At 48.2% G+C, this 23,528-nt stretch overlaps 2 protein-coding genes across 3 annotated transcripts; both read right to left on the bottom strand.

Moving 5' to 3' along the window:
* Positions 1 to 2,581: 2,581 nt before the first annotated feature.
* Positions 2,582 to 4,754, bottom strand: LOC119367591 (putative polyol transporter 1). The gene is made up of 3 exons (XM_037633069.1): positions 4,522 to 4,754; positions 4,209 to 4,341; positions 2,582 to 4,125 (listed from the first exon to the last, which is right to left on the bottom strand). Exons 2-3 carry the CDS (start codon positions 4,294 to 4,296, stop codon positions 2,762 to 2,764), a joined length of 1,452 nt encoding a protein of 483 aa, XP_037488966.1. The 5' UTR covers positions 4,297 to 4,341; positions 4,522 to 4,754; the 3' UTR covers positions 2,582 to 2,761.
* A 513-nt stretch (positions 4,755 to 5,267) lies between these two features.
* Positions 5,268 to 8,763, bottom strand: LOC119363195 (stress-associated endoplasmic reticulum protein 2-like). Of its 2 annotated transcripts, XM_037628505.1 has the most exons (4): positions 8,589 to 8,763; positions 6,789 to 6,828; positions 6,377 to 6,530; positions 5,268 to 5,563 (listed from the first exon to the last, which is right to left on the bottom strand). In XM_037628505.1, exons 2-4 carry the CDS (start codon positions 6,804 to 6,806, stop codon positions 5,517 to 5,519), a joined length of 219 nt encoding a protein of 72 aa, XP_037484402.1. In that variant the 5' UTR covers positions 6,807 to 6,828; positions 8,589 to 8,763; the 3' UTR covers positions 5,268 to 5,516. The 2 variants fall into 2 exon arrangements, with proteins under 2 accessions (XP_037484402.1, XP_037484403.1); XM_037628506.1 differs by lacking the exon at positions 6,789 to 6,828 and having other exon boundaries at positions 5,270 to 5,563; positions 8,589 to 8,746.
* Positions 8,764 to 23,528: the final 14,765 nt, after the last annotated feature.

The following is a 23,528-nucleotide window of genomic DNA, read 5'->3' as shown; positions in this document are numbered from 1 at the left end:
TCTTCAACTTCTCGATTGCAGTCAATTCTTTGGACACACACCGAACATATATTGCTTTAGGCCAGCAATATTTTTAAGGGGTCAACTCCTTCAACTCAATCTTCTCGCAAACATGTCTTCTCGAAATGTAGCTCATCCTTCTCTACAAAGCAAATATTCTTCGCTGAAGTTCCTCAAACTTGACACCGAATACAACATTTGCTTCGGCTTGCATAGGCTATTTCTCTCTGTGTGCACTAGCAAACAAATCAGTCCATGCCTGTTTCTGGCAACAATCTTCAAAACACAAGGGGGCAAAACATTGCACCAACGGGATCCAAACAGATAACAATCACGTTTGGGAACTACAACACATCGGAGACCTGCCCACCCACAGGTCCAGCCAGAAGATGGGTGACAATGGAGATGGAAAGCCGTGTTGAATCTCATTCTCGGTCAACTGTATGGACTCCCAGAATTGAGAACTCTCCCTACCCTTATAAGCAAGAAGAGGCATGGCCCTATAGATATTTTGCATCGATAAGCTTCAACCATAAGCCTACATCCTCGTGGAGGAACCGTGATGGACTGCAAGAGACACATGGTTGAATAGTACCTTTGTGTAAGTATCCTAATAGTTATTGTCCAAACGAAGATTGTGTTAGACGCTTCAGTCACACACAAATTGTCACATGTCTTGTGTGAGGTACCTATCTGAAATTTTGCACATATTGTTATTGTCTCGTGGAAGAAATATACCAGAGTGGCGGAAGAGTTGGCAATTGCTGCGACAACAATAAAAACCTTGAAAGAAAATACCAGAAAGTAAAGCAGTTGAAACAAAACGGTTGTTGTGTGCAATAGAGAGGTTAGGTGCGGAGAAAATTCAGATCATGGTGTACATCAAGTGTGCCAGTGCGACGATAGCAACCAGATCCTCTGTGTTGTGATTCTAGCACATATATTGTTTGTTCAGTCTATGGTTCACCCTTGAACGGTCGAACTCCTCCATGCCTGAATTGTTCTGCTCTATCGTCATGCTTCGACATTGCTATAACATGGTCATTTTTGTAATTAAGGTCATAAGACAAAGCAATGTATTGAGTGTCGTGGATCCCCATTATCCTCATATTATCTTCACTCATAGATACCAACACCTGTGACCTAAAGATCACGGATTCACTACACAATATATGTTCTTGCGTTGGTCTTCGGATCATGTTGTCTGGGTCCTTAAATTGGACAACTCACGTTACGTTCACCACAGATAAATAATTTATTGATAGACGAGATCCACATGTTCAATAATTGGAGCCACCCTTTTCATGTTAATTTTCACATATTGATAGGCGGTATCCAGGTGCCATAGACATGTAAAAATGAATTGACATCTGCTAGGTCAACAGGAGCTTTTGGTGAGAAATAAAAAAAATCGAGGGGGTTTCACAAAAGACAAGCCACAAGGCCTCGTCTCCATCATCCACTCACTGACAACGGTCTCCATGCCACGCTGGCACGCCTAGTCAGCATTACGGGCATACACAACCATGATTTACACGAGCCCAGTTGTTGCACCAGTTCAATGTATACCGCAAGTTTCAGCACTAAAGTGGCCATTAACATCAACTTTCAACACTAGTGGTGTAGTCTCCATATTGTTACTTAAAAAAAGTTATGTTCCTTTTTTTGCCCTACCGAAAAACACCAGTTCACTAGTTGTTGATCCCCACGGAGCTCCATAGATCCGCCGACGGAAGCTACACTACCAATAAACACCAGTTCATTAAGGTATTCTATTTGTTTTCCAGCTGTTGTGTTCACCCTGTGGCGTGCGACTGTGGCCTAGCCCGTCGTACAATTCCTCTCACTGAACTAGTAGATAATAGTTTGCATCTTCGTGATTTTATATATTTTGTTGTGTGGTTACTCTGGTAATTTGCTATATGCGCTTAGAAATATTATTGTTATATATGGTGTGTGACTTGCATGGTTCAATTTGGTACATTTTCATTACTACTAAACTTAGGCACATGTACATGTTCATTGAGGTTGAACAGTCATTATCGAATATGAAATTATCAAAATATGGAAGGTGTGTTTCAACTCCTGAGGTGTGTCCCTCGCAGGATCTTAGGCAATGATGCATGCGCTGTCATATCGTTGTACGTGATGCAGAACAAGAAGGGTGTCAACCTGGATGGGATGAGGAGGTAAAAACGCAAATAATTTTTTCATGTTTTCTTCATTGCCCATTTTTGCTGTTATGATAACATTCTAACAATGTATCACCGTTGCAACGACTGGCAATTTTCCTATTAGTTCATTAATAAAGATTAGTGTGGATTTTTACACCCGTAACAACGCGCACACGATTACCTGTAGTTGACTTAAAGAAAAAACTTGTGAACGTATGCATAACAAGTAGTGCAAACCATCATCTCTCCCCTTTTTAATTATCTAACCTTCGACGAGTTAAGTACATGTAAAAATTAAGGTGACCATTTGTTATTAGTTTTTTGTGAACAAATTTTAAATCAAACATGCGCTCTTCACCGGACGGAGGAAGTACGCGATAACGAGTTAACGACCGATCGGAACTTTGTGTTCTCAAATTTACTAGTAACATTTTCCATTCGCGCACGAACATCCACGAGGACACCGACTGCATGCGGGCTCTCCGGTCCTCGTCAGCACAGGAGAAATGCAAGAATGCAATCGCTAGCATCGTGCCGCCAACGACCGGCGGCAACCCATCCTACTTGCCTCCGGCGCCGTCGCCCGTTCAGCCGTGAACCAAGCTCGCTAGACTAGCGGCGGACGTGGTTATTGGGAAAGACCGTACGTGAATGAAGCTGGCTCGCCTCCTCGCGCCGAGAAGGCACGCACAAAACAAGAACCACACGAGCACGCCGACCGCCGGGCAAACGAGCAAGCTCCCGTGCACGGGGACGGAGCTGGCACCGTACGCCCTCGCGAAGCTCCACAGGACCAACGCCCTGTCCACCATGGCCGCCGCCGCCCCCAGCCACCGGCTGCTGCCGGACGACGACGACGATGCGTCCGCCCACTGCGCCGGCCCGGGCGCGATCCACACCAGCGCTATCAGCGACATCAGCATGGTCGCGGACAGCCCCCTCGACCGCTTCAGCTGCTCTTGCCGCCGGGTCATGCCGACGTGGCCGCCGCCGCGGTGAGGCAGGGGGTGGGACGGCGCGCGGCTACCTGCGAGTGCCGTCACCAGCAGCAAACCGAGCTCCACGAGGACCAGCGACACGGAGAAGGACATCACCACGGCGATCCCGAACGCCAGCAGCGCCCTCGGCATCTGCCGGGCGGACGAGACGCCGACGTCGAGGAAGCCGCGCTGCACGTACTGGGACATGGACCCCATGGCGGACGCGAAGACCTTGGCGACCAGCGCGCTGACGACCGCGCGGGGGAGAGGCTCCGTCGGCCTCGCCAGCAGCTCCCGCCATATCGCGCACTCCTTCTTCCACCGGTTACGTCTCACCGACGTTGCCACCGTCTCTTCGATGCCATCGTGCGGTGTGCCGAGCTCGGCTTTTATCTCAAGCCAACGGAGCTCTGCCTCCTCCAGCGTCGCTGACGTCCTGGAGAGCACGCGCCGGGCCTTGGTCATCTGGTCCCTGGCCACGAGCCACCGGGGCGACTCCGGCATGAGAAGGACGGCGCAGGTGAGCGAGGTCGGAACGGCCGTTCCGGAGACTATGGTCAGCCACCAGGCGAGGTGCGCCGGGAGCTTCGAGAAGCCCGTGGAGTAGCAGAGGGAGCCAAGAATGCAGCCGAGGTACACGAAGCCGTCCGGGTGGGAGGTGAGGGCGCCGCGCAGCGAGGAGGAGCAGAGCTCGGCGACGTACGCCGGGACGATCATGAGCGCCTGGCCCATGCCGATGCCGTCGACGAAGACACCGGCCGTGAACGCCGCGGGGCCGGCGGCGAGCCCCCTGGTGAGCGCGCCAACGCAGAGCACCACGGCGGACAGGAGGACGGTGCGGCGGTCACCGATGAGGCACTGCGCTACCATGGCGGTGAGCGCGCCCACGAGGGAGGAGAGCACGACGATGCACGCTAGGAGCTTCAGGTCGGCCTCGGCGAGCACGGCCGTGCTGCTCACCATGGCCAGGTCTGCGTCAACACGTACATTCAAATTGAACAGTGTGGCAATGGACAATACGGAGCCATATACTCGAACGGGAGTTCATTCTCACCGTAGCCCAAGAAGAGGGGTGTCGCAGTCGAGAGCACGGCGGTGGCAAATGCATACTTGTTTACAGGGCGCCTTCCGTGCTTCGCCATCTTCGGGGAACCAGGCCAACTCCGGCGATCTTTCCGTCAGGTACTCTGCACATTGGTGGTGATCACGTAACAAGATGAGGTCAAGAAGTGTGGGCAACGTGGAAATTGTTAATTGATCAACTCATTCCGGCGTGCTGCGCCGTGCATGCCACCTACACCTACTAACAAGTCATAATTTTCACCTCTTCACAACGAACTGGATCCAAAGAAAGAAAGAAAGAGAACCTGAGTAAGATAGTTCGATCAGCATTTCAGCAGCGAGAGAAGAATCCCTCGACTCCAACCCTCTTCATTCCCGCAGAATGACCCCCTCCACACGAATCCGCCTTTAGGCATCACATACGGTGGATTCCTGGCGTCCTTGTGCCAAAGATACGAGCTCTACGGCAAGGATCTGGATAGGTGGAGTTCCGACCTTTCTCATCTCCACGGGTGATGCAACCAACGAAACTTCTTTTAACAAACTCCTCCGGAAACTAAGTATCACACGCCCAAGAAACCCTCTCCCACTCTCCCAACTGCTTGACTACTACTCACTGGAGGAAGTGTAGTAACAACTACCTTAACTACCCTAATTACCAGGGAGCAAGTGTAACCTGAGATGACCAGTGCAACCAGACCGGGTCAGGACAGTATCTGTAAATAATTCTACTATTACCATGTACTCCTTTTTTTTTGCGAGGGACCATGCACTCCTCCTTAAGCAAGGAAGGTTAAAGAAGATGCATCCACTAAAAATAACCTGGGTCACTGCTTTGGGGATTGATCTTCTCAAGTTGACCGGATCCCAGCATGTGCGCCGTGCTTGATCTCAATATTAATCTGTATATCCTGCACTTGCATGATTTTGGGCGAAACGGGAACTAGTGCCCAAGGACAAGGCCCTATGGCCCCTTGTAGATTCCGAGTCAGAATATTGACTAGTAAGAGTAAACCAACCAAACACATTCAAATCATATACAGTAGTACTATATGATTCAGAAGTTCTATAACCAGATATAAAATGGAACGTTTCCAATGGCCTGAGGCCCCGAGCAACACAGATTAGCAGTCCAATGGTATGACCTCCATATAACTTAAACTCCACCAAGTACAATGGTAAGAGGTATAACAAGCATCACAAGAGTACCAGCTATCTCATTCAGTTCTAATTTTAAACCGACAACCAACTGCATATTGCAGCCCTATTCATCGTCACTATAAGCAGAGCACCACTCTACTCAGAAGAGACCGGCGTTTGAGGCTGTCCTGATGATCTGGAACAGAGCTGCATGGAGAAAAGAGTCGACAAGACAATCAGTTCATAAATCCATGCCCAAGGAATTTGAAGTAACTGTTGATGCTATTGACGAAGACCCAAATAGCAGCAGGGTTTCTCATTTGCAGAGTGAAGTAACTGTCAATAGTTTCCTTTGGTAGATCATTTCAGAACTCTTTAATGTGATTCAGAAGTTCTATGATATTTAGAAAAATAAATCATTGCTTTGCGTCAGATTAGATAGTAGCTAATGCCCCATGGATGGCTAATGCCCCATGGATGGTAATATTAGCTTTCAATAACCCACCAGGAGCAAACCATGGGACCATACGTGAATCGATCAGAACAGGGTTACAGTTTCAACATTTTTAAATACAAAGCAATGGTGTAGATTGTCACTACTGCCATGCTGCTTTAAGATTGCAAGTTCTGTTCTCTACAGAGATAGCAGTTTAGCACAATGCTACCAGTTCTGCCTCTACGAACATAGCAGTTTAGCACAATCAAATTTCCATAAAACACAAGAGCTCTGTGCACTTGATAAAAAAAATTGCATGTTACTCCCTCCGTCCCATATTAGCTGTCGCTGAAATGAATGTATCTAACATATTTCAGTACTAGATACATCCGTTTGAGCGACAACTATTATGGAACAGATGGACTATTTTCCTACGAGTAAGAACTTATCAGGATTGTGTTTAATTTGGTCCAGTTATTTGAAGAAAATTGTTCAGAGATGTTATGGTTGGAAAGCTGACATACCAAACAACTGGAGTGTACGATCAACAACTCAAACATAACAACATAAATGCAGAAACTTACATGACCCAACAACAACGAAGACGAAAAATCCAAGCACGATAGGTCCAACAGGATAATCATTTCCCTTCTTGACTGTCTCGGGAACAGAACCCCTCTTAGTGATATTCTTCTCAAATACTGCAATTTTCCTATCAGCAACACGTCTTGAGGTAGTCTGCACAAAAAATCAGTAAAAAAGTAGCACATAAGCATTGTTTATTTTGGATATTGAGTCAACGAAATAGCATTCATAATGATGTTAAATAGTTTCGAGTAACAACACACTAATTCCATACTCGATGCCAGTAATGCTATACAGTACACACTGCAGCTTTTAGCCATACAGCAAAGACTAATCAAGGTAAGCCCTATGATGCCATCACAAGCTAACTGATGCCCATTTGCGACCTATTTTCGATGGTTTGGATGTTACCTTTTCTTTGCTTCTCATTTGGGTAGATGATTTATCCAATCTGCCAAGGGGATAGAGTTTGATTTGTAACAGGTACGGACGAGCAAGGTAGACTTTTAGAATTGACTCGTAAATATAGTAAAATTGTAAAGTTAAGGTTTACTCAGTGAACTATGACATTTGTTCTTTTTGCTTGATCTATTCTTATACAGTTAACAAAAGCAATGACAGAGCTCGTGGGGAAAATATAGAAATACGCCAGAATCACATAGAAAAAAAAACATCTAGCTCCCAATTTAGTAAACTCTAACTAAGAGCAATCACTAATTGTTACTGTAGATCTTAATTCAAATATAAGAGTCCTAATATAAATAATAAACCAACTATAGTCAAAACATATAGAGTAATATATTATAAGTTGTGAAAGGTTAGAAGCAGACATAGTATACGCGTCAATTGAATGGGTAAATTAATAAATACTCTCGATGAGTCAAAAATATTCTGTGGTGGCAGGCATCAAAATTGAGAGAAGCGAGGAAAGGAGTACATAATGAAATTGCTTGAATCATTGACCAAATAAGATGGCTAACCCACAGAAATGCGGTCAAACTTCTGGTTTCTGTAGATTCTGATATACACAAATGTCACCTTTCAACAAAAAAGTGCAAGTGCACCCACTTGCAGTTTGTCATTTTCCAAATGCGAGCTAAATACCCATGCGTTGATAGGAATAACAATTTATATTACCCAATAATAAGTTAGTTTCTTACGGATCAACACATTAGCCACAACATGTAACGAAACCATGATGCTAAACTTAGCCTATGCGATACCCTCATCAGTTACTACTATATATTATTAGTGGTACTTGCGGGTAATTATATTCCATCTTTGGCAGTAGAAGAGATTATCATCTCGGCCGTTTGTAACAGATCCAAGGGCTCACATCAGGAGCGGCCAAGGAGGTGAACCGCCTATCGCCGCCGAGTAAATGATAATGCACAAACTCGTCCAAAATAGGCATAGATCATTAATAATCCAGGAAATTCAACCCCTGACTCACTAATTAGTACTCCTTCCGTAGTGATCTAAACGCTCTTATATTTCTTCAGAGGGAGTATATACTAAAGTATAAACTTGAAACATTGCTAGAGTGCAATAAAAGACATGTTACCACACATATTTGAAAGATTGATGATGGGGAGAACGCATCAAGCATTGAAGCAATGCACACAAACCAACAATCTGAACTGCAGGATGCCAGGCAAACGTATACATAGCACAAACTGCATATAGAGTAGATCTTCAAACAAAACTTGCACATCTTTTTTTTTAATTAAAAATATAACTTGTATGTACGAACACCTCCACAGATACAGTGCTAAGATTTCTTCACCTGATATTGACGAGATCTATGCGAGGACGGCAAAGCATAGACAAGAGATACTACAAAGACCTCGCGAGAAAGTGCATCCTACGAAAAGCGTGCATCCTTCTAAAAAGTTATTAGATCCTCCTAAAGCGAATGTTCTTTTCTTCCACACACACACACACAAGAGAATCTACATAGACAATACAATACTCCGGTCAGGTCCTGTCCAAGAAAAGGCCAAAGATAAATCATCGATTCATCCAATCGGACAACAAAACACGCGGAGCCGGCTTCCTGAAAAGGGTCACGGTCGAACGGCACGCCGGATCTACCACAACAGCGCTCCGACTAAACGTCGACACTCGCAGACAGATTCCTCTCGAGAGAGCCGAGCAGGCAACGCTAACCATGGCGGGGAGACGGGGAAGAGGGGAGGCGGGGCTACTAACCATGGCGACGACGACGACGGCGGGTCGCCGACAGCCGGGACGCGACTGAAGACGGGGAGGGTCAGAGGAGTGTAGGGCGTCCCTGCGGAGGAATTTGGGAGATGGCGACGGGGGGTCCGAGACCACCGGTCGGTCGGCCTTTTATTATGCGCGCCGGGGCCGGACCGCTCTCGCGTTTCCCGTGGGCTACCTGCGGCGGCCAACTCGTGTAAGGCATGACGCGTCGTCACGGCGATCGACCGATAAGGTCGATATGAATGCCGAGATATCCTTCCCTGCGGCTACACCGCCTCGTCCGAAGTCTGGTGCGGCTAGGTTCTAGTATTTTCTGCCTCGTTTCGGTGCTTGAAAAGATGGCAGGGGGCATATGTGGCAACGTGGTCCTCGGTGCGCGGAACGCGTGCGACAAGCGGCGTTTCCTGATCCGACCAGGCATGGCAACCACCCCTGTCTCCGGTTCGTTCTTGTGCAGGGCAGGCGCGAGAGAGGGTGCCACACCCTTTCCATCGGCTATACATGGGTCGACAATATTTTCCTTATATATTGCAAACTGTCTACTTCATACTCCTCTATCCCGAATTACTTGTCGTAGAAATAGATAGAGTAAATGTATTTATATGCGTTCAGTGAAAGGAGATGTTCCTACCTGCAGACCACGAGACATCCACGGTGACTTACTAAAATCTCAATATGACATGTCGGCTCAGTCTCTCGAAGGTGCTCATAGGGGTAACGTGTGCGTGTATGTGTTCATAGGGGTGAGTTTACACGCGTATAAATAAGCACTTGCGTCTATACTGTGTTAAAAAAACTAAAAATATACACGTTCTTTGTACCGGAACACATTTAAGCGTTGACATACAATGATCACCTTGTGGCTCACAACGATGAACGTGTTCTGAGTTGGTGGTGTGTCTCCCACGGAGACGATTGCTCGTCAACGAGGCAAGACGTTTAGGGAGGCAACCACCATCTTTGTGGGAGCAGTTTCGGGTGTGATTGGAGACAAGTTGGTTGATGCATATATTCATATGCGGGTAGAAGGGTAGCCAAAACGTGTGGGATGCGCTAGAAGTTAAGTTTGGCGTAACTGATGCTCAAAGCGAACTGTATGTCATGAATCAGTTCCATAATTACAACATGGTTGATAATCGTTCTGTATTGGATCAGACTGATGAGCTACAGTGCATCGCTAAGGAGCTGGAGCTCCTAAAGTGTGAGTTACCGGACAAGTTTGTCGCAAGTTGCATTATTACAAAACTCCCTTCTGGATGGAGAAACTTTGCTACTTCTCTAATCTGTCTCAAGCACTTAAGACGTGAATTTTCTGTTGAGGATGCCATCGATCATGTAAGTGTTGGGCAGATGTCGAGAGCAAATGACTCACACGTGAAACAGGCAGAGGTTTCTTCTAGCGTCGTTGTGGTGAAAAGGAATTCCCATAAGTTTAAGGAAAAGAACATTGTACAACAGAATACTACTTTCAAGAAGAAGGGTAGGAAGAAAGACAAAAGGAAAGATGGTTGTTCTACTTGTAGTTCAGAGGAACATTGGGCAAACAAATGCCTAAACAAGTACAAGAAGTCAGGACAAGACTCCAAGTGTGTCAATGTGACTATGAGCAATAATGATGGGGCATCTGGGTATGGCAATCTGTTTACCGTACTTTCAGTTTGTCAGAGCAATGATTGGTGGGTTGATACAGGTGCAAATATTCATGTGTGTGTTGATATGCCATTGTTCTCTTCTTTCTAGGTCGCACGTGATTGCTCCGTCCTGATGGGGAATGACTCGCATGCTTCTGTTCATTGTGTTGGCACGGTGGATCTGAAGTTTACTTCGGGAAAGATCGTTCAACTGAAGAACGTGCAACTGTCCCCGCCATCAGGAAGAAACTTGTTAGTGGCTCCCTTCTATGTAAAGAAGGGTTTAAGTTAGTATTCGAGTCCAATAAGGTAATCGTATCTCGGTACGGACTGTTTGTTGGAAAAAGATATGCTTGCGGAGGTTCGTTCCGCTTTTTCCAAATTCATTCTAGCGTAAATGAATCTAACATTTTGCTTTCACATCTTTGCCACATTAATTTTGGTTGTATGACACTGTTGGAAATATACCCTAGAGGCAATAATAAATTGGTTATTATCATATTTCCTTGTTCATGATAAAGGTTTATTATTCATGCTAGAATTGTATTGACCAGAAACTTAAATACATGTGTGTGAATACATAGACAATACAGTGTCCCTAGTGAGCCTCTACTAGACTAGCTCGTTGATCAAAGATGGTTAAGATTTCCTAACCATAGACATGAGTTGTCATTTGATAACGGGATCACATCATTAGGAGAATGATGTGATGGACAAGACCCAACCGTAAGCTTAGCATCAGATCGTTTAGTTTATTTGCTATATTTTTTTTCATGTCAAGTATTTGTTCCTTAAACCATGAGATCGTGTAACTCCCTGACACCGGAGGAATACTTAGTGTATATCCAAACGTCACTTCGTAACTGGGTGATCATACAGGTGCTCTACAGGTATCTCTGAAGGTATCTCTTGGGTTGGCATGGATCAAGACTGGGATTTATCATTCCATATGACGGAGAGATCTTTCTGGGCCCTCTCGGTAATATAACATCTTAAAGAGCTTGCAAGCAATGTGACTAATGAGTTAGTCACAGGATCTTGTATTATGGAACGAGTAAAGAGACTTGCCGGTAACGAGATTGAACTAGGTATGGAGATACCGCCAATCGAATCTCAGGCAAGTAACATATCGCCGGACAAAGGGAATTGCATACGGGATTAACCGAATACTTGACATATCATGGTTCAACCGATAAAAGATCTTCATGGAATATGTAGAAACCAATATGGTCATACAGGTCCCGCTATTGGTTATTGACCGAAGAGGTGTCTCGGTCATGACTACATGATTTCCGAACCCGTAGGGTCGCACACTTAATGTTCGTTGACGCTAGAGTAGTATTAGGATATTTGATGATTGGTAACCGAATGTTGTTCGGAGTATCAGATGAGATCCCGGATGTCACAAGGAGTCTCAAATGGTCGAGAGGTAAAGATTTATATATGGGAAGTCATATTTTGGGTTCCGGAAAAAGGTGCAGTTTTTTCGGTACTGTACTATGAAGCTTCTAGAAGGTTCCAGAGGATTCCGGAGGGGTCCGGAACTCCACAAGTGGGTCCACCACGTCCCAAGGGCTGGCATGGGATGAGGGGAGACGCCTTGACCTTATTGGGCTAGGCGCACCAAGTCCTCAAAAGACCATGTGGCTATGGAAGGGGAAAAAGGGGGGCTTGGAGTCCAAGTCCCCTCCCCCTTGGGTGCGCCCTAGGGCTTGGAGGGGCTGTTCCCCACACCCCTCCACCTATATATAGAGGGGAGGGAGCGCCCCAAGAGCACATACCAAGCCGCTCCCCTCTCTCACCTGTTACTCCGTAGTTCCTCTGTCCTCGTTCTAGTAGCGCTTGGCGAAGCCCTGCTGAACTAGCTCCACCACCACCATCACCACCATGCTATCATGCTGGTTGTGATCCCATATATTTCTCCGCCTTCTCTTGATGGATCAAGTCGGAGGAGACTTCATCGAGGCACACGTGTGCTAAACTCGGAGGTGCCGTCCGTTCGACAATAGATCGGTTGGATCATGATCGGATCGCGAAGAGTACAACTACATCAACCGTGTTATATACGCTTCCGCTTTCGGTCTACGGCGGTACATAGACACACTCTCCCCTATCGTTGATATGCTTCTCCTAGAAGATCTTGGGTGTTCGTAGGAAAAAAATATATTCATGCTTTGTTCCCCATCAGACACAACTAGCTAAGATGGATCTAATCTCGAGTGTCGGTGTCAAAACCGGCGGATCTCGGGTAGGGGGTCCCGAACTGTGCGTCTAGGCGGATGGTAACAGGGGACAAGGGACACGATGTTTTTACCCAGGTTCGGGCCCTCTCGATGGAGGTAAAACCCTACTCCTGCTTGATTGATATTGATGATATGGGTAGTACAAGAGTAGATCTACCACGAGATCAGAGAGGCTAAACCCTAGAAGCTAGCCTATGGTATGATTGTTGTTCGTCCTACGGACTAAAACCCTCCGGTTTATATAGGCACCGAAGAGGGTTAGGGTTACACAGAGTCGGTTACAATGGTAGGAGATCTACATATCCGTATCGCCAAGCTTGCCTTCCATGCCAAGGAAAGTCCCATCCGGACACGGGACGAAGTCTTCAATCTTGTATCTTCATAGTCCAGGAGTCCGGCCGAAGATGATAGTTCGGCTATCCGGACATCCCCTAGTCCGGGACTCCCTCAGTAGCCCCTGAACCAGGCTTCAATGACGAGAGTCCGGCGCGCATATTGTCTTCGGCATTGCAAGGCGGGTTCCTCCTCCGAATACTTCATAGAAGATTTTGAACACAAGGATAGAGTCCGGCTCTCCAAAATAAGTTCCACATACCACCGTAGAGAGAATAATATTCACATAAATTCAATCTGCTGACGTATTTCGTGGCGTGACATCACACCACGGCCAAGCCTTTATTCGAATCGTTTTTACTGTCCCATCTCAGCGCGTTTAGCGAGGCGGTTTCCTTGGTACGTCTTGTCAAAGCAGAGATCGTGTCCCCTTATTCCAGGAATCTCATCAATATGGGCCTGGGTAACCCAACCATGCCCGTTGGCACGTCTCCTCTATCGAAGGCGAGTCCAGAACGGTCACGAGGGAGGCTCTTGGTATTCAACCCCTTTATAAAGAGACCAAGGCTCCACTCCCTTCTTTCAATCTCAATCGAATCCACCCCTCGCCTCGAGTTCCAACACCCAAAGCTCCAGATTCAGGCGCTTCGGACCTTCGATGATGTCCGGCTCCGACCTGCAAGGCCGGTGGATGCCTTCCTCCGTTACGGAAGAAGACGTGCTAAAGCTAAGAGATGCCATGTATTTAACCGACAAAATTTCGCATAGGCTGCCTGCCCAAGGGCAGATCATTCCCATCCCAAGCCTGGTGAAAGCGTGGTGTTCGCGTCTCACTTCCTTCGGGGGCTATGCTTCCTGACGAACCCCTTCATGAGGGGGCTCCTGTTTTACTATGGGTTGGAATTTCACGACTTGGATCTGGAGTCCATCCTCCACATCTCATCGTTCATTGTCGTGTGCGAAGCCTTACTCCGCATTACCCCTCACTTCGGATTGTGGCTCAAGTGTTGGGTAACGTAGCAGAAATTCAAAATTTTCCTACGAGTCACCAAGATCTATCTATGGAGAGACTAGCAACGAGGGAAAGGAGAGTGCATCTACATACCCTTGTAGATCGCTAAGCGGAAGCGTTCAAGAGAACGGGGTTGAAGGAGTCGTACTCATCGTGATCCAAATCACCGGAGATTCTAGTGCCGAACGGACGGCACCTCCGCGTTCAACACACGTACAGCCCGGTGACGTCTCCCATGCCTTGATCCAGCAAGGAGAGAGGGAGAGGTTGAGGAAGACTCCATCCAGCAGCAGCACGATGGCATGGTGGTGGTGGAGGAGCGTGGCAATCCCGCAGGGCTTCGCCAAGCACCGCGGGAGAGGAGGAGGACTTGGGAGAGGGGGAGGGCTGCGCCAGGGGAAGGGTGAAGCTCCCATGCGCCTCCCCACTATATATAGGGGTGGATGGGGCTAGTTTCTTGCCCTCCAAGTCCATTGGGGCGTTGGCAAAGGTGGGAGGAAAGAAATCCCATCATTTCCTTCCCCACCGATTGTTATCCCCCTTTTTTAGGGATCTTGATCTTATCCCTTCGGGATATGATCTTATTCCTTCTAAGGGGGGATCTTGGTGTGCCTTGACCAGGGGTGTGGGGCCTTTCCCCCACTACCCACGTTCATGTGGGTCCCCCATGCAGGTGGGCCCCACTCCGGAACCTTCTAGAACCTTCCCGGTACAATACCGAAAAATCCCGAACATTTTTCGGTGGCCAAAATAGGACTTCCCATATATAAATCTTTACCTCCGGACCATTCCGGAACTCCCCGTGACGTCCGGGATCTCATCCGGGACTCCGAACAACATTCGGTAACCACATACAAACTTCCTTTATAACCCTAGCGTCATCGAACCTTAAGTGTGTAGACCCTACGGGTTCGGGAACCATGCAGACATGACCGAGACGTTCTCCGGCCAATAACCAACAGCGGGATCTGGATACCCATGTTGGCTCCCACATGTTCCACGATGATCTCATCGGATGAACCACGATGTCAAGGACTCAATCGATCCCGTATACAATTCCCTTTGTCTAGCGGTATAGTACTTGCCCGAGATTCGATCGTCGGTATACCGATACCTTGTTCAATCTCGTTACCGGTAAGTCTCTTTACTCGTTCCATAACACATCATCCCGTGATCAACCCCTTGGTCACATTATTCACATTATGATGATGTCCTACCGAGTGGGCCCAAAGATACCTCTCCGTTTACCGGAGTGACAAATCCCAGTCTCGATTCGTGCCAACCCAAAAGACACTTTCAGAGATACCTGTAGTGCACCTTTATAGCCACCCAGTTATGTTGTGACGTTTGGTACACCCAAAGCATTCCTACGGTATCCTGGAGTTGCACAATCTCATGGTCTAAGGAAATGATACTTGACATTAGAAAAGCTTTAGCATACGAACTACGATCTTTGTGCTAGGCTTAGGATTGGGTCTTGTCCATCACATCATTCTCCTAATGATGTGATCCCGTTATCAACAACATCCAATGTCCATGGTCAGGAAACCGTAACCATCTATTGATCAACGAGCTAGTCAACTAGAGGCTTACTAGGGACATGGTGTTGTCTATGTACCCACACATGTATCTGAGTTTCCTATCAATACAATTATAGCATGGATAATAAACGATTATCATGAACAAGGAAATATAATAATAATAACTAATTTATTATTGCCTCTAGGGCATATTTCCAACATCAAGACCTTCAAAGTGGAGCCGAAGATGATCAAGGGGCAACAGGCAGAGTGCGGAGGGGCTGTTATAAGCAAGAATGCTGACGCTCCGTGGCCCGAGGGCTCTTTTCAAGAGGAGCTCATCTTATGGCAACAAGAGTGGTTTTATATCACAGCTCCCAGGGGCACCAAATGGGTGGCGCCGCCTGCCTTTCGCTCGGGTCCTCCACCGCGACTGGCGTCATGGGTTAATAAAGGGCTTAACTGGGGGCCGTCCAAGGACGTGCCCTTGTTGCAGGGCCGCATCCGAGACCTCCTAGAGAGAGAGATCACTCTGGTCGTAGTAGCGCAGGTCATGCTGATTCGTCGCATCCTGCCCTGCAGACGTCGCCCCCTCCGCCTGTGGGAATTTAACCCGGAGGGACCATGAGCTCTCCAACATTTTATGGGCGCGACGCCCGTGGAGATGTACAAGCTTTTCTTCGGATCACAAGAGATGTGTCCGGATTTGACCGAGAACGCAGGTCTGAGCTGCAATCGCCCGGATACTCAAGTAAGTAGCCCTGTACCCGGACACACTATCCCATATTCATCACAAACTTGCCCTTTAAAAGAGCTGCCCCTTGAACAGGAGTGGATAGCGAAAGCAAAGTTAATCAGGTGTCCGCCCCCCCTCCCTGAGACCACGCCGGATCCCGTGTTAACCAGGATGCTGGAGGTTGCACCTTCGGAAGAAGGCGAAGGGAGGAGCAAGGAAGCTACCGCCTCCGTGAAGGAGGTTGTCAGGAAAGGAGGGATCGAGAATCCCTCCATCCAGGGGAAGAAGAGGACCGCCTCTGAAGACCCGGAGACCAAGGTCTCAAAGCGGGGGAAGGAATCTTCGTCAGAGGGTCCTGCGCCGAGGAATGCCTCGGCCGCATTGTGCCCCCAAGGGGATCAGCCCTCCACCGAGCCGTAAGTAAAAAAGAGGAGTTCCTTTTTTTAAAATAAAGGATATCCCTACCCTATTTCTGATAACCGAAATTTTACCTTGTAGTTCGGATCTCAGCCCTTCTCAGCAGAGCTCATCTTCGGGGGATCTTCGTCCGGAGATGATAGAGAGCGAAACGCCTCCCCCTGCCGTACCGTCTTACGAGGCGGGCGACCTTGAGGTGTCGTCACGGAGGGTTTCTCCGAGCCCGGCGGGGACGGAAGGTAGTCGTATGTCCCCTCAAAGCCCTCCGCGTCCGGCCTCTGAAAAAGGCCATCGGACGAGTCCGGCACCATATGGTGTACGGTCAGAGGAGCTGAAGGATCTGCCTGGGCAAGCGTTTATCTTAGAAGATCACCATGCGTTAATGGGTACGGTGATTGAAAGGATTTCATCCGCTGAGAGCGGATTGCATGAAGCCGTCAGAAGTTTACTGACAGGTTTTGAGGTACGCAAATAATGTACCTTATGACAGTTCCGCATATAAAATGCGCCTTGTGTAGATAGTAGCCCCTGAGGCTCGGTGTGTTGTCAAAAATGACAGCGCGCCGAGGATCATAATCCCAGGTATAATGTATCACCCTTCCTATGCAGGTGGCGAAGGGTCCTGTGGCTAGCCGGACTGATAAATTTGCCGAACTAAAGTGGCAACTTGATGTTGCGGATGTCGACATCGCGCTTGTCAATAGGCGACTTGACGAGTCACAAGGTATGCAATTTCCCCGCGGACACCTGGTAAGGAAGCTTGATGCTCGTGCCTTACAACAAGTGTGCTTGACGCAGATGGTGCCGCTGCCATGGAGAACCTGCGGGCGGAGCTCGCCCAAGCCAAGGAGCAGGCCAAAAAGGTGACGCGGCTGCCTTAAAGGCAGTCGAAGAGCTAAAAGTCGAACAGGCTGCTCACTGCCGAAGCAAGAAGGAGATGACTGAGATGGCCGTGGAGTTGAAAAATGCTGCCGACCGCTGCAAGCTTCTTGAAAAAGAAGATCGGGCGGTACGAGAGGACCTGAAGAAGGCCACTGCTGAGGCCAAGGATGCTCGCTCTGCGATGAGAGCTATGAAGGAGGAGCTGCGCCAGGCCGGAGATATTGCAGCTGGAAAGCCCTTTCTGCTGCGGAGGAAATTCTTGGACCCTAATTATGCTCAGTTAGACCGGCTGTGGAGTGCGGAAGATGCTTATCTGGACTTGGCGGCAAGTGCCGCGGACGCGGCCGAACACTTCCGAGATCAAGAGGATCACGAAACGGGAAGGTTTTTTGGTCGCAGTTCCATAATCCAGAGCGCCCACTTCCATTAACCGATCACTTGGCCGAATGGGCGGAGCTGAATAGGTTATCCAGACTTGCCATGAAGGATATCGTGAGTCTTTTGTGGCCGAAGAGGCCTGAGCTGAAGAGTTATTTTGGCTTGGTGCAGCAGTTCCTTGGTGCGGTGCCGCATATCAATGCAATGAGGAGGTCGGCATGCATAGAGGGTACGGGGATGGCTCTTGCCCGTGTCAAGATAGAATGGGCAGAGATGAAGGCCACCGATGTTGCAACCCAAGATTCGGACGGAAGCCGAGTACCTGTCGAGCACTATTTTCAGGAAGTTCTGCAGGGCGCTCGTTTAATAGAGACGCAATGCTCGAAGGATATTATGTTCGAGTAACATGTATTGTTGTGAAACGATGTTTCGATGAAATATAAAAGCTTTTTATACTTGTGCCTTCAAGAATTGAAATACCTCCTGCGCGGCCGTTAATGTATATGTATATATAACCTAAAAGTTGGCAGTCTTCGGCTTCAGCCCCCACACATATAATGCGGGGGTGTTTGCAAAAGGCGCGTTTTCACACTTGATCCAACGTCTTGGTCCTATAAAGGAGGTGGTGACGCAACAAACTAGGCAACTGGACTATAATGCTTTATCACTTTCACTTAGCCATAGGAGTTTGACAGTGGGGCTACTATATAGCCCCTAGGGGCACCGCGCTCACCCGAATTCGGGGCGCGTATGTGCCTGACCGAAAAACGGCCCTTCATCAATGCGGAGGAATCCTATAGATTCCGGCGGGTCATCGAGTGGTTGACTAGTCTCACGCTATATCATGACAGTCAGTTTTCGGCTTTCTCTACTGAGGTGCTCGCCTGGCCGAACCGGGGCACAATCGCAGTAGTTCTCCTGGTGCCGTGTTAGCCGATAGAGCGGAACGTAAGGCAGCAAAACATAGGAGCCGGGCAAACCCAACATTTGACCAAAGACATGATTCGGAGCTGATGCATATAAGGCCTAACTCGAGACGCCGAACACTCCCTAAGGTATTCGATCTTTATGAAAACGGGCCGAACAACGCCCTTTGTAGTAAGCCCCTGGTGTCCAGGTACGCGCAAAATTCTGACGTGGCCTATGCCAAAACGCCAGCCTCCTCCGCGGTTATGATAAGAAACCAGGGGATGTGTATCAATAAGAGATAGTAAAAAAGGTTTATGCAGGGTCTTAATCTGAAAAGAATCCTTGCAACGGGTCCCTACTGCACGTCTGCGCCTGTGTCTCCGTTGTGCCGTATCCTGGACGAGTGTCGCACGGTGTTCATCTGTAAAAGAGAGGAACTTAGTTGAAAAAGGTCATGCGAAAATGTATGTTATATTAAATAAACAAAGTACGTTTCAAAAAATGAATAAAATTGAGCTTTATTGTCTCTTGTTGTATATGCGCGGAGCCCCTTGTGCGGGGGTGTGCGGCTGGTAAGCCCCTGTATGTTTACGCCGGACTCGTCTAACCGTGTCCGGAGTCTGAACGACCTGTTTAGGTGCTTGGATTAGTGGAGCCGGTTTAGTGTGTGGCTGTCGAGGCAGTCACACAATCTTCCGCGCTCGAGGAACACTCGATATTTCCCTTTAAGGAGATGATTCCTCGTGGACCGGGCATTTTAAGTGTGAGGGATGCATAATGTGGTATTGCGTTAAAGCGGGCGAAAGCTTCGCGCCCCAGTAGTGCTTGATAGCTACTTGTAAATGGGGCGAGGTGGAAGGTTAACTTTTCGCGACGGAAGTTGTCGGGTGAGCCGAACACAACTTCTAGCAATAGAGAGCCCGTACAATGGGCATATCGGCCTGGCATTACCCCTTGAAAGGAAGTGTTGCTATGGCGAATTTTGGTTGGGTCTATCCCCATTTTGCGGATTGTGTCCTGATATAGCAGGTTTAGATCACTGCCGCCGTCCATTAGGACTTGTGAAAATTGGAGTCTGTTGATTATCGGATCTAATATCAAGGCAGTCCATCCTGCATTCCGGATACTTCTAGAATAATCCTGATGGTCGAAGGTGATTGGTTTTGACAACCAGTGGCGGGACTCCTCTGGGATAGGCCGTATGGTGCGTATCTCTATGGGCGCCGTTCTGTTTTTCCCTTTTGTCACGTAAAGTGAGTTTACTGTTTTGACTTCTTGTGGGAAATTCTTTTGTTTACCGGTGCTCTGCTTGTGAGGTTCGTCATCGTCCTCGCTTTGTGTGTCGAGCCCCTTGTGTTCGGCGTTGAGTTTGCCGGACTGCTTGAAGACCCAACAATCTCTGTGGGTATGATTTGCAGGCTTCCCGGGGGTACTGTGGATTTGGCATACCTTGAGCTTTTGAATCCAGCGTTGACTGCCGTGCTCTTCGGGCTGTTGCCCTTGGTCCGACGCTGTTCTTTGCTACGTCGCGGTTTCCCGTTTCCATCCCTGACTTCGGATGTACTTGGGTCGCTGGTACTGCATCTTGCCAGCCAGCTATCCTCTCCTGTGCAAAAGCGGGTCATGAGGCTTGTTAATGCGGCCATTGTTCTTGGCTTTTCTTGGCCGAGGTGTCTGGCGAGCCATTCGTCTTGGAGGTTGTGTTTGAAAGCTGCTAAGACTTCGGCGTCCGGACAGTCGACTATCTGGTTCTTTTTAGTGAGGAATCCATTCCAGAATTTTTGGGCTGACTCTCCGGGTTGTTGAGTTATGTGACTTAAATCGTCTGCATCCGGAGGTCGGATATAGGTCCCTTGAAAATTTGCCCAAAAAGCATCCTCTAGCTCTTCCCAACTTCCAATGGTGTTTTCGGGGAGGCTTTTGAGCCAATGATGGGCTGGCCCTTTGAGCTTGAGGGGTAAGTATTTTATGGCGTGGAGGTCATCTCCTCTAGCCATGTGTATGTGGAGGATGTAATACTCAATCCAGACTCCAGGGTCTGTTGTTCCGTCGTATGCCTCTATGTTTACGTGCTTGAATCCCGCTGGAAATTCATAATCCAGAACCTCATCGGTGAAGCATAGGGGATGTGCGGCACCCCTATATTTAGGTGTACCGTAATATTCGGATACTTGACGTGTTGCATTGCTTAATAGAGCTTGCTTTCTTGGTCCGTAGATAGATCTAACTGGGCCATCTTTTTGATGTGAATTGTGTGCGGATCGTGTGCCGGCTTGTGTGCGGCGCCGTTTGCCGCTCTATGTTTGCCATGGGGTCATCTATCCGACCGGGTGGTCTCCTTGTTCTTTGATTGCGGTGGCTCTACGGCCTCCTCATCAAATTCTGGCTGTAGTTTTCGCTTCGGGTAGCTCTTTGTTCGGCGACTGTCGCCGTTGTCTGCGGTGTTGAGTACTTTGCTCCATCTGATTCTGAGCACATCTTCCGCTGTTTTGAGCTTCCGCTTCTGCTTTTTCAGGCTACATGCAGTGGCGACGAGCCTTTTGTGGAGGTTCTTCTGCTCCGGCAACTTGTCCGGCGTTAGATCGCCTGGACTGTTATCTTGGCTGGGGACGGATTGTTTATCCATATTGTGCTGTTCGAACGGTTGCTCGATAGCATGTTCATCGTCCACCGGTTCGCCCTGCTCTATGGCTGGGTCTGTATGGCTGCTGTCTTTGCCGAGGCGGGACTTTGAGCGGCGCTTACGTCGCCGTTTTAACTGCTTTTCGGGGGAATGATCCCTCGTGTCGTCCCGTTGTTCCTCGTCGTCGCTTCCTTTAGGTGTATCCACCATGTATACATCGTGAGATGAGGTGGGTGTCCAGTGCCTTATGGGTTCTGGTTCATGCTTATCTCCTACATCGTCGTCCATACTGTCGATGTCTTCGGAGTCGAAATTGAGCACGTCGTTTAAACTTTCGACAGTGGCTACGGAGTGGGTGGTGGGTGGGCTTTGAATTTATTCGTCGTCCGCATCCCAACCTTCCTGACCATAGTCCGTCCAGGGCTCTCCTGGTAAAGAGAGAGACTTTAGTGAATTCAGGATGTCGCCAAAGGGCGAGTGCTGAAAGATGTCCGCGGTGGTGAATTCCATGACCGGCGCCCAATCGGATTCGATTGACAGGGGCGCGGAAGGTTCGGAATCTGGAGAGGAGTTCGACACCTTGGAGTTATGAGCCTTGCAAAGGACAGGGATGGTGTTCGGCTCAATCGCCGTAGAGATCGCAGCCCCCGAGGCGGTGTCCAGCCACCAGTCCTCGATCGGCATAGTCGGCTCCGAGCTAAGGGTCGGAGCGGATACTTGTGCGGCCTCCAGGGCACTGTTCGGCGGCAGAGCTGGATCATGCCCATCGTGACGGTGCGGCACGCTTGGCTGTGGCTCAAACCTGTCGAAGATCAAGTCTCCACGGACGTCAGCCGTATAGTTCAAACTTCCAAATCTGACCTGATGGCCAGGGGCGTAGCTTTCGATCTGCTCCAGATGGCCAAGCGAATTGGCCCACAGTGCAAAGCCGCCGAATACGAAGATCTGTCCGGGGAGAAAAGTCTCACCCTGGCCCGCATCGTTGTTGATGATCGGAGGAGCCATCAGGCCTAAAGATGACGACACAGAGGAACTCTCAATGAAAGCACCAATGTCGGTGTCAAAACTGGCGGATCTCGGGTAGGGGGTCCCGAACTGTGCGTCTAGGCGGATGGTAACAGGAGACAAGGGACACGATGTTTTTATCTAGGTTCGGTCCCTCTCAATGGAGGTAAAACCCTACTCCTGCTTGATTGATATTGATGATATGGGTAGTACAAGAGTAGATCTACCACGAGATCAGAGAGGCTAAACCCTAGAAGCTAGCCTATGGTATGATTGTTGTTCGTCCTACGGACTAAAACTCTCCGGTTTATATAGGCACCGAAGAGGGTTAGGGTTACACAGAGTCGGTTACAATGGTAGGAGATCTACATATCCGTATCTCCAAGCTTGCCTTCCACGCCAAGGAAAGTCCCATCCGGACACGGGACGAAGTCTTCAATCTTGTATCTTCATAGTCCAGGAGTCTGGCCAAAGATGATAGTTCGGCTATCCGGACACCCCCTAGTCCGGGACTCCCTCATCGAGTTTCACTTTAGGCAAAGGCTCTCAGTGTCATTCATGTGTGCAAGCAAAGCAACCTCGTAAGCTTCACAAACCTGCGAAGGAGAGACACCTGGCACCACTAGAGCTCATACATTCAGATCTGTGCGAGATGAATGGTGTGTTGACTGAAGGTGGAAATACATATTTCATGACGTTGATTGATGATTCCACTAGATTCTACTATGTGTATTTTTTTAATACTAAGAATGAGGCTCTACACTACTTTAAATCTGTAAGGCGGAAGTTGAGAGCCAACTTGAAAATAAACTAAAACAAGTTCGACTTGATCGTGGAGGAGAGTACTTTTCTGATGAGTTCGATTTATTCTGTGCGGAACATGGTATTATTCATGAGAGGACACCTCCCTATTTACCTCACTCAAATGGGGTTGCTGAATGGAAAAACCGTACTCCAACATATTTGGTTAATGTTATGTTAGATACATCAGATTTATCCAAGGCATGGTAGGGAGGCTGTATTGACATCATGTCATGTCGTGAATAAAGTTCCCACGAAGGATAATGAGACTACTCTCAATGAGTAATAGGTGAATAAAAGAATTACGCTCTCTTACTTGCACACTTGGGGCTGTTTGGTGAAAGTCAACGTGTCGATAATCAAAATGTGTAAGTTGCGACCAAAGACCGTGGACTGCGTTTTCCTGGGCTACGCTAAGCATAGAGTTGGCTATTA

Source organism: Triticum dicoccoides, chromosome 2B (genome assembly GCF_002162155.2).
Source record: "Triticum dicoccoides isolate Atlit2015 ecotype Zavitan chromosome 2B, WEW_v2.0, whole genome shotgun sequence".
Taxonomy (NCBI): Eukaryota; Viridiplantae; Streptophyta; class Magnoliopsida; order Poales; family Poaceae; genus Triticum; species Triticum dicoccoides.
Note: the sequence above shows the minus strand (reverse complement) of the source record. Positions and strands in the feature narration are given on the sequence as shown.